General features: G+C 52.1%; 1 protein-coding gene across 1 annotated transcript; it reads left to right on the plus strand.

Moving 5' to 3' along the window:
• Nucleotides 1-389: 389 nt before the first annotated feature.
• LOC135441580 (uncharacterized) lies at nt 390-3,272 on the plus strand. The gene is made up of 2 exons (XM_064701136.1): nt 390-929; nt 2,755-3,272. Exons 1-2 carry the CDS (start codon nt 817-819, stop codon nt 3,158-3,160), a joined length of 519 nt encoding a protein of 172 aa, XP_064557206.1. The 5' UTR covers nt 390-816; the 3' UTR covers nt 3,161-3,272.
• The last annotated feature ends 8,134 nt before the right edge of the window (nt 3,273-11,406 follow it).

The raw sequence follows: 11,406 nt of genomic DNA on the forward strand, positions 1-11,406 counted from the left end.
AAGGCAAGAGGGAATCTGTCTCCCTTGCCCATTGTCAGTGTGGCAAGCAGGGCTGGAGCTGCCAGTGCCACTGGGGGCCCTCAGCATTGGCTACAGAGGGGCCTCCCATCCCTGCAGGCCATCACAAAGTGCTGCTGGAGCAGCTGCTTGTTGGAGAGGCCGTGCAGGACACGTTGTGGGGCTGCCCAAGGATGCTGTGCAGCACCTGTGGAGGGCACTGCTCCCCCTGGAACTCCTCAGGTGCTCCACAGGAAATTTTTGCAGGAGCTTTTGCTGTAGCACCTTGAGAAAGAAGTATTTAAATCAGAGAGAGGGGAAGAGCCTCAGGGGTCAGATGAGCTGGGCTGGACTTCTTCCCTCAGCTCCAAGAGCTCTCACTCTGAGTCTCCTCCTTTTCTAAAAGCAGGAAGTTTTGAAACTTTTTAAAGGCAAGTTGTGCATCAGAGAGAATTTCTACTGCCAGGAGCCATCCCAGTTCACTTTCATGTCATGTACTAATTAATGCATTGACCCGTGAGTATGGGAGAAGATTTTCCCCATGGTCCCTGCACTGGTCAATGACATGGATGCAGGATGAGGTGAGGGTGATTCTGGCAGTGTTTGGGGAATAGGCCCCCTGGCTACAGCTGCACTTTGCTCCAAGATGCTCTTCTGCCTCCATTTCCATGCTCAACACCTCAATCTCTCCTGTCTTCTGTCCAGGCTTTCAGTATCCCACCACTGCCAGGTGTGCTGCAGCCAGGAGAGAGCCAGCAGGTCTCCTCCACCCTCTCTGGCCACCTCAACACCACCTGCAATGTCCCGGAGCTGTGCCACATGGAGGGAGGCTCCACCTCCGAGGTGCTGGTGCCCAGGTTGGCCTCACGTGTCAGCTCCTCCCTGAGCCCCCAGGAGATCACCTGTGGCTCACAGGCCCCTCTCAGGGACAGGTGAGTCAGCCTTCCGTGGGTTCCTGCTCTGCCATGGGTTATTGTCCCTGCAGGGCTTCCCTGCTCCAAGGCCTCTGAGCTCAGAGGAGCTGCACAGCAAAGGCCAGCAGCAACACAGGGATGGCCACTCTGAGCTCCCTGGCTGCCAAGAGAGGAAGGACCTTCTTCTGTTGAGACAGAACATCTTCTTCTCTATTTGAGTGCTGAGCCCTGCTGGCTTAGCTGCTGCCTGCAGGGAGCTGGGCTCTGGGCTTGCCTTGGCACCACCTCTAGAGGTGTCTTGAAGTCCATGGTGTTGAGTGGCATCTTCTTCATCATCTGCCTTCTTCACCAGAACAGTGGGATTGTGGTATGGGCAGGCGTGGGGCACAGAGCAAACCTTGCTTTGGGTCCTGCTCCTGCCACAGATGAAGTCCTTGCAGTGCTGATCTGCCAGGGTTCTCCTTATGGTGGGACAGCAGCCAGAAAGGCTCCTGTCCTTTAGGCTCCCCTGCAGCTGCAGCCGTGGGCAAGCACAGGAGCAGCTCAGCTCCAGCAAGGCAGCCCAGCTCAGGACACACAGGCCAAGTGTGGAGCTGGGAGTGGAGGCTGCTTAAAGCAAGCCTGTGCAGCAGGACTTCTTCAGGCCAGGCTGAAGTTGGTTTCATGGGGAGGAGATGGATGAGGCTGCTTCTAGTGGTTTCCATGGCAGCCAGCACTGGTTTGCTTGGTCCCAGCTGGGTTCCAGCAGGAAATCTGCCTGACAAGAGCCTGTCTTGCAGGAGAGGAGTTCCTGCAGCCTTTGCTTTCTCACTGATAGGATTGTTCTCATGAAGGAGCAGGCTAGGAGTCGTTAAAACTGAAGATCACGGACAGAGACTCTCTAATCAAAGTTAGACTGTGGGATGTTTATTAACACCGGTGGGCAGCACCAGAGCCATCCCTAAAAGGCGTGACCGCGCTGTCCAAGGTTCTTTGCCCTCTCTTTATTTCCCAAGATCTTACATACAATACATCTGCACAACCCCAGCACCTCCCATCCCTGCTCTGTATTCAAATGAGGTCATTGGTCCTTCAGTCCTGTGCAATTCTTCCCTTGAATTGGGTCAATGGTCTCGAAGTGGGTCAGTGGTCTTTATCAGGTCTCTGTGACCCTCTGGCACCATCCAAGGTCCCCAACTTAGTGATTGATTGACATCAGACCCAGGTGCTAACCATTGTTCTACTGGTTTCAAGATGTTCTTATACCAGTTCACTTCCTCCACTTCCCTCTAGAAAGATGCTCCTAATGGTAAACAATAGAACAATCAGCTCCAGCTTAAGCATCTCATAATCATTAACCTATGGTCTGCCTATCTAACTTACATCCTGATCAATGGGAATTGCTTCTAACCCTCAGCTGAAATCTGAACTCTTTAAAATCATGCCTCAGCTATGCCCAGGGAGAAGGGGGCTGAATGAGCTGAGTAAGAAGTGTAGGAGAGCTAAGCAGATGTCAGCAATCTGTGCTGTGCTTTAAACTGGGAAGCCAGGAGACAAAGGGCGTTTCCAGGCACCAGCACAGAGAGCTGCTGGATCAGCCTTTGGCAGGGGCTGGAGGGGTCTGGCTGTGCCTTCAGAGGGAGCTTGCACAGTCAACACCTTATGATGGCAAAGCTCAGGTTTGGCTGGTCCTGGAGGTCCCCTTCCACCAATTCCCTCACTTGGGATGTTCCCAGCCTCTGTGGGTTGAGGAGAATTCACGGAAATGGCCTCAGGGTCAGGGAATGAAGTGCAGGGCCAGTCAGGACTAGGGAGCCCAAGGTTCTGGTGGGACTCTCAGCCATGTTTTCTGTTTTGTCTGCAGAAGGGAGCTGAAGGAGCCAACTCAAAAGGTCAAGGAGGAGGCAAAAGCCCTAGAGGAGGAAGACAGGAGGAAGGAGGAAGAGATGCTGAAGAAGGGAAAGAAGAGTGTCTCTGTTGGGAAGCAACCTCCAATACCAGCAAAGGGGAAAACCAAGACCCGAGAGAATATGGAAACCGAAATCCCAAAAAAGAAAACCAAAATCCCAGAGAGGAAGGAAATCAAAATCCCAGAGAAGAAGGAAAGCAAAGCATCAGAAGGGAAGAAAATGAAAGCATCAGAGAAGAAGGACACCAAAGCATCAGAGAGGAAGGAAACCAAAATCCCAGAGAAGAAGGAAGCCAAAGACCCAAAGAAGGGGGAACCCAAAGCCGTCAAGAAGGGGGGAACTGAAATCCCAAAGGACTAAGCTAAGATGGAGAAGAACCCTTTATTCTTTATTCATCCAACTCATTTTACACAGTTTAACACACCTTGTGTGCACCTTTAGTTTGTTCATAGATTTCTTATCAGTTAGTCGATTATTGGTTAATAAAATAGATTTTACTTGTGCATCAAATCTCTCTATTGTATTGTTTACGTCTTCACTGATTCTCATGGGACAAATCCCTTGTTATTGCAGGTGCATTTGTTTTTCACCCTCAGAATAGAATGGTCACAAAGTCTCATTCTCAAAATAGCTTCACATGGGAACTTGTAACTGCTTAGCTGCACTCAGAAGAGATGATAGGCCAGCTATTGATATGGCCGAACAAGGCTTCATTTCAAAAGGCTTTTCTTTTATCATTATTCTACCTGTCTATGACATCTCCCGTGGTGTCCTTGGACCCACATTGTCACAACTGACCCATGGTTCCATGAGGTTCCCCAGTGTCACCATGGTGTCCTTGGACCCACATTGTCACAACTGACCCAAGGTTCCATGAGGTACCCCTGTGTCACCATGGTCACTGTCAGAGGCTGGATAAGATCAATGTCCTGAGACACCGTGGGATGATCTGTCACTCAGTCACACAGTGGGGACAGCTGTGTGCTGTCCAGCCCTGATTGCCTGCGTGATCAGAAATCCCACCTGGGGGAGGCTCACAAGGGCCCGGGGGCTTAAAAACATAGAGCACAAGGTGAGCCCCTGGTATGGACTCTGCCTTCTCCTGGGGTTTGTGTCTCACCCACACTGGAACCCTAGGAGCTGTTATGTGTGTCTTTCTATAGAGCTTCTGTCTTTCTGTCTTTCTGTCTCTCTCCTTCTTCTCCTTCTAATGCTCTTTATATGGAACATTTTTGGATACCCTAACAGCTTATGTGTTTTAATGTTTCCAGGATAAATGGGCTAAGTAAATGAAGTTACTGCTATGATAAGTGTTTTATGTGTAATTTGATGTTGCATTAAATCCTCTTCCAAAGTTCTTGATTTTTTGCACTTTGCCAGTAGAATTTTGTGTCATTTTGACCTCTTACGAATATCTGGCTGGTGTTTTTCCTGTGCACCAAACTCGAGTAAAGGTGGCAGATGAATTGGTGAGTTGACACACAAACCCCGAACGGAGCTCCGGGTGCGTGGAGGATCGGGGCGGTGTGAGTCGCGCACAATCCCTGCAGTGGGGGGACACGGGTCCCTAGCAGGGTTTAGGGTGCCCCAAGTCCAGCAGCACTGAGTACACCCAAGAGGGCCCCAGTGCCCAGGGTGGGACGGTGGTGCTGGGGGTTCGGTGTGCCGCGGGTCAGGTAGAAACCGTAAACCCACTGGAGGCCCCTGGGGGGATTGGGGTCACAGGGCAGGGCAGGGCTGGGCTGACAGGGCAGGGCAAGGCTGGACCTGCCCCTTCCTCCCCCACACACAAAATGTTTAGAGCCAACAATCTCCTCTGGTCTGTCACAACAGGCAATGCTGGAGGTGAAATCCCAATTGTGGCCATGGGCACCTGGCTGAGAAGGACAGTTCTTTTCCATGGGAAGGAAAGCACAGAGCATCAAGGTTTGGAAGGCAGGTGAGAGCCTCACTAGGCCAAGGTCAGCTAGACATGTCAGTAATAGCAGATTTTGGATTGAGGGAATTTTGGAGGTGGAAACGCAATCTCGGCCATGGGCACCTGGAGAAGCAGGACAGTTCTTTCCCATGACAAGGAGAGTATGGAGCCTCCCCCAGTGTTCTGGGGACAGATGAGAGGTGACCCTTGTGAAACTACTGCCAGCCAGACTTGTCCTGGCAATATTCCGATGGGAACAATCCCTGGATATAAGGACCTTTGGAGGTGAAATCCCAATTCTGGCCATAGGTGCCTGGAGTAGAAGGACAGTGCTTTTCCATTGGGAAGGAAAGCACAGAGCCCCAGTGTTTCAGCAGCACATGAGAAGTGAACCTCAAGGTGCAAAGGTCACCTGGACCAGTCAGGCAGTCCATGGGAAGCCAAACCAGCCAGACCTGTTCTGTGTTCCTTTGGTTTTATGGGGCTCCATAGTGTCACACTGATGCATTGGATCCATGGGGTCCCACAGTGTCACAGTGCCCCCAGGTGTCAGATGGTCCTACAGTGTCACAATGGTCCCAAGGATTCCATGAGCCCTTGCAGTGTCACAATGGTCTCTGTGGCTCCCCAGGCCCCACAATGTCACGGGACTCCTCTGTTCCATGAGGTCCACAATGTCACAATGGACCTTTGGACCCTGGGGCTTTGCTGTGTCACAATGGTCTCCTTTGGCTCCACAGTGCCACAATGGACCATTGATGACAGGCCTGCAAGTGAGGACTCCTGGGATGTCACCATGGAGCCCCCATGAGTGCCTGTGACAGATCGGTGCTTTTGCAGCACAAGCTTCCCCAGGATGTCACCATGGAATGGCTGTGACTGCCTCTGTCCACACAGCTCTTTACCATCCCCAGAAAGCCCTAGGAGATCTCCATGGAGCCCCTGTCTGTGCCTGTGACATTCCAGCTCTGGAACAGCCTGGAGACTTCTGGAAAGTCCCCATGGAACCTCTCTGAGGGCCTGTGACAAATCTGACCCTTAGCAGGCAACCATCACCAGCCACCTGTTGTTCTGTTCAGTTTCGACAGCAACCATTACCAGGAACCTGTTGCTATGGTCAGTTTCCATGGCAACCATCACTGGTCCCCTGTTGCTATGGTCAGTCCCTCAGCAGCTCCATGGAGACCCCATGCCAGGGGTGGTTGCCATGGACACCAGCCCAGGCCTGCAGCCACAGCCCGTTGCCATGGCAACCATTTGCAGCCCCATCCCCAGGCTCATGGGATCCCAGAACCACAGAATTGGCTGAGCTGGGAGGGACCCATCAGGATCCTCCAGTCCAACTGCTGGCCCTGCACAGGACACCCCAACAATGCCAGCCTGGGCCTGGCAGCGCTGTCCAAACGCTGCTGCAGCTCAGAGAGCCCTGGAGCTGGGACCCTTCCCTGGGGAGCCTGGGCAGGGCCCCAGCAGCCTCTGGCAAAAACCTTTTCCTGACATCCAACCTGAGCCTGCCCTGTCTCAGCTGCAGCCGTTCCCTCCACTCCTGTCCCTGGGCACCAGAGGGAAGAGGTTCCCACAGCCCCAGCCAGGGACCCACTCCCAAGGCTGTTGCCATGGCCACCAGGGCTGGGACCAGCTGGGATGCTCGGTTTCCACGGGCCAGGGTTCAGGAATGGGATTCCCAAATTTCCTGCTCCTGCTAAAACCGCGCTGCCCTTGCTGCCCTCCCACCTCCCATGGAAAGCACAAAAAGGAAAGATTCTGGGCTGAGATAAGAACAATTTATTGGGAACAACAATAAGATAAGGAACAAACAAAACCAGAAACAATTTGGATAACAGAAGGCACTGTTTACAGGGAAAACTCAACAAAAGTCACTGGGTCTTCCTGGCCACAATTTCCCCTTCCTGGAAATTTCACCCTTCTCCTCAGGGTGAGACAGAGTCCATTTCCTGCTCCTGGCAATCACCTGAGGTGGGAGTGAATGTAATGACAGGGCCATGGCCAGACCTTCATGTTTTTCCATCCCACATCATATCATTGGCAGGGACAGGAAAAAGTACAGGTGTCTTCCCAGCATGGATCATGGGGAATATGGATCATCAGGGTTTTTCCCAATGTGGATACTCCAATTACTGGAGTTGAGGCAGTGCACAAAATCCTCCTGCAATTGGGTATTGGAGGCCTTCCCTTAGTGGTGCCTCCGTTGGTGACTGGTCAAGTGAGAGCTCTGGGTGAAGCTCTTCCCACACTGGGGACACTCATAGGGCCTCTCCCCAGTGTGGATGCGCTGGTGGGTGATCAGGGTGCACTTTTGCTTGAAGCCCTTCCCGCATAGACAGCAGCGGAAGGGCCTCTCATCTGTGTGAATCCGCTCACGCAGGAGAAGACTTGAGCTGGTCCGAAACCTCTTCTGACACTGGGGACACTCGTAGGGCCTCTCCCCAGTGTAGATGCGTTGATGCCTGATGAGTTCTGACCTGTAGCTGAAGCCCTTCCCACACTCCCCACACTCATAGGGCCATTCCCCGGTGTGGATGCGTTGGTGGCGGATCAGGGTGCTGCTCTGCCTGAAGCTCTTCCCACACTCCAAGCACTTGTGGGGATTCTCCCCATCATGAAGCTGCTCATGGACCACCAGCTCTGAGCTCTGGCTGAAGCTCTGTCCACCTTCCTGGCTCAGGGAGGGTCTTTCCTCCTCAGAGCACCCCAGACTGGGTTTGGAGCCCCTCTTCCTGTGGAATCTCTGGGGAGTTTCCTCCCCGTTGGATTCCTGTGCCCTGGAGTCACTCATAACGGCCTCTTCCTTGAGGTTCTGCTGTGGGGATTTGTCATCCCTGGTCCCAATCCTCAGCTTCTTCTCTGGGGGAGGAAAGACAAGGAGAGGATGGGATTTGCCTCTGTGCCAGAGGGAAGGGGAAGGAGATCCCCCCAGTGCATCCCCGGTAGGATGGTGTTGGCAGCAGGGTTGTCCTGCAGCCAGGGGCTGTGCTGGGCTGGGAGATGGAGCAGGAGAGAGGGGGAAAGGGGCACTGACTTCCTCCTCACCTGCCCGGGTGTCCTGGGGATCCTTCCTGTTCCTCACAGCCTCCTTTTCCATCTGGCAAAGGTTTGGAAATGGGAAATCCTGTTTTGAGAGAGTAACAAGGGATGGGCACCATGAAATTTGTACAGGTTTGAAGGCAAACATGGGGAGGGTCTAAACCAGAATTACAATTTAAAAGAAAATGAAGATCAAGGCAACGATATAGAAACACTGCCTTAAACTGACAGAGTCAGGATATAACCTGACACCCTGTTAGTCAGGGTTGTGGCAGCCGTCCCAATAAATGGTGGCTGCAGTCCTGTTGGAGAGGTGAACGTGATTCTGTCAAAGCAGTGATCTTGTAGAAGGGTCTGGTCTTCGTCTGGAGGTCCAGTGGTGGTTATGGAGCTCTTGTCCTCTGGCAATCCAGTAGGCAAGCTGCTCCTGGTTGTAGCAAGGCTCAGTATATATCCTGGTAGGAATGCTTGGATCCTCCCCCTGGGCGGAGCATCCCACAATGGGAGGATGGAATTTTATCAGTCCTGCAAAGACACTCAATGGCCCATTAGCAGAAGATATCTCCCCTGGAGGGCGTTATCAGGGGTGAGTCATGGAAGAGATAAAGAACCCTGCCCCACCTGTCTCTAACAGTTTATGGAGATGGTGATTAAAAGCATGCATTTGGTTACATCTTGCATGGCAACCTGAAACAGTGGGGTAATCCCCGCTCAGGGGGGTGAACACCACCCCCTTACCCAAAGTCACTCAGGTGTAAAACCCCCACACACAGGGGACAATGTCACACTTGCCCTGCTCCAGGGGAGGTCTCTGTCCCTTGTCACTCATATTTTCTCTTTCTTTCCATCTCTCTACCTCACATTTACTGTTCAATAAAATCCATTTTGCATTTGGTATCATTAGCCCCTTAATTGGGGCAGAGGAATCTCTCTAAAAATTTGCATAACCAGACTGTGACATTATTTTTGCACAGTGTGTTTAGGCGCTGTTCTCTGACCCGAAGTGCCTTTGACAACATCAGGGCTCCCTCCACTGATAAGGTTGTGGTTCTTTCTGGAAGAACTCTTGGAAACTTGGACACAGTCCCTCCTTCCTCCTGCTGAGCTTATGGAGCTTATAAATGTTTTTTCTCTTTATGGGAGAAATGATGAGGAAGATGGCTTTTATGAGTGGCCAGTGTAAAGAAAATAATTTGCTGTCTTTCCTTATAAAGTTGTTAAAATCACTGGAGGAAATAGAGCAAATGTTACCATTGAGACTGACAAGGTTCATTCACCCCACGGTGAGGAACACAAGGCGGCTAAAAGTCCCAGAAGAAGCCCAGCTCAAGTTGATAAATTTCCAAAAAAGTCCTGAATTCCCAGGCTTGGGGGCTTTACCAAATGTGACAATCATTTTTCTCTTTATCCCTGTCACCTTTGTGACTGCTACACAGAGATTTCCATTCCTTTTATTAATCTGTATTGGGCCAAATTTCCACTTTCCTTTTATCGGAACCTGCCAGCAGCTGAGCTGGAGATGTGCAGGAAGCAATGAATATTGGAATTGCCACATCACTGCTTGGAATGTCAGTTTATTCATGTTTGGGATTTGTTTGTGCTTTCATCACAAGTTACTTGTGGGAAGACCATATATTCTTCAAAGTGATTTTGCAGGGTCAAGTTTGATTTCTGCCACGTTTATTTTGTCCAGTGCCCAGGAGATGCTCAAGGGGTCTCTGTGCCTCTCGCACTGGGGGATGCTTGGGAGGGGTTTGGGGGGGGGGTTTCCTGTCCCTGTCACCCCAGGCCGTTCTGCAGAGGTTGTTCCTGTCCCTGTCACCCCAGGCTGTTCCCCAGGGGGTCTCCATCATTCTCACCCCAGCGAATGCCTGGGGGGTCTCCCTCCCTCTCACCCCTGTGCCAGGGGGTACTCAGGGCAGTCTCTGTCCCTCTCAGCCCAGGGGATGCTCGGGGGTCTCTGTCCCCTCGCCCTGGGGGATGCTCGGGGGGTCTCCATCCCTCTGGCTTCAGGCAATGCCTGTGCAGGGCTGGGGACCAGGGGCTCTGTGTCCCTCTCACCACTGAGGGTGCTCGGGGCTGGGGGGGCTCTCCGACCTTCTCACACCTGGGGATGCTGGGGGGGTCTCTGTCCCTCTCAGCCCTGCTATGACCCCACCCAAACATCATCGGGGTCAGAGGGACAGAGACACCCCCAAACCCCCAGAAGGGCCGAAACTGGGATTTGGTTTGGGGCTGATGATTTAGGAAGGGGCTGGAATTGGGGCTGGGGTTGGAGTTGGGGCTGAGATTTGGATTAGAGCTGGGATTGGGGTTAAGGCTAGACATGGGATTAACATTAGGGCTGGGGTTGGGATAGATGAGTTTGGGACTGGGATGAGAATAATACAGAACTTTGAGTGTGTCTAAACATGCAATGAGATTGTGACCAGGATTGGGGTCAGGTTTGGGATTGAGCTCACCCAGAGCGGGACAGGGGGGATGTCACAGTGGGAAGGTTTGGGGAAAATCCTGGTTTGGGGAAAAACAAGATGTGAATGCCTTGGGTTGGGGATTCCTCCCATCCACGTCCATTTCTAGAAGTCACCTGATGTCCAAAAATCAAGAGTGAATCAAAAAAAGCGAGTTTCCCATTTCCAGTCTCATCCCTCTTGGGTTATGGTTGGTCCCCCATCTCAGGGCTGGTGGGGATTCCATCGGTCCTGGGGATCCCTCCTCTCCAAGGTCCTGCTTTTGGATTCTGGGAGGTTCTGGGTCCCAAGGCCCCCCTCTCCAGCCTCCCCTCAATCTAGCCACTTGGGGTTCCCCCTTCTTTCCACCACCCTGTCCTGGTTTAGCGCAAATTATGTTGAAACCCTCCAAAAGGAGTTTCCTCTAGAATGCCGACTCAGCAGCCCCACCCTCAAGCCAGTCTGGGAAAATATTTCCTTGGAGAAAAGTCTAAAAAAATTCATTTTACGGGCAAAGCATTCACCAGCACAAAAATTGAACAATATTAAGCAATAAAACTTCCTGCTGCTCCAAAATAGATGACAAACTCCAAAAGTCCCTCCTTGAGTTGTAGCTCCATGCACTCAGCGTCTTATCAGTGTCTTATCAGTGGCTTATCAACCTCTTATCAGTCTATTATCAGTCTCTTATCAGTCTGACCAGCGCTGGAAATGCCCAGGCCCAGGCTTATCCCGGTGGGCCTCATGGAAGAGCTGCTGGTGGTGTTCTGGTTGTTCAGTCCAGAGCAGGTTTAAACAGCTCCAAAGAAAAAGAAAAATCAAAGTCCGGAGAACTTCTCTGCCTCAGAGACCTAAAAACTGACTAAAAGCAAAGGACAGCTCTGTCCTGCTGTCTGTCCATCCAGAAGCCAGAATGTGGAGAAGTGAGTGCAGTTTCTGAAAACAAACTGCAGCTTCTTCCTCCTCCTCCTCGCTCTCAGAACCAGCCTTAAAGGTGCAGAACTCATTTCTGGGCTAAACAGACCGATGGGGTACGAGCATGATGAAGTCAACCCAGGACACCCCTGTCAGGGTCAGGGGGTCCCGTCCCCGCCTCATCTCCGGGTTGCCGGGGGTCCCCCAGCTCTGGTATCACCCCTTCCCCTCTCCCCACCCCGGGGTCCCCCGTTCCACAGCCCCGGCTCTCACGGGGA

The sequence above is a fragment of the Zonotrichia leucophrys genome, unplaced genomic scaffold (genome assembly GCF_028769735.1).
Source record: "Zonotrichia leucophrys gambelii isolate GWCS_2022_RI unplaced genomic scaffold, RI_Zleu_2.0 Scaffold_351_53872, whole genome shotgun sequence".
Taxonomy (NCBI): domain Eukaryota; kingdom Metazoa; phylum Chordata; class Aves; order Passeriformes; family Passerellidae; genus Zonotrichia; species Zonotrichia leucophrys.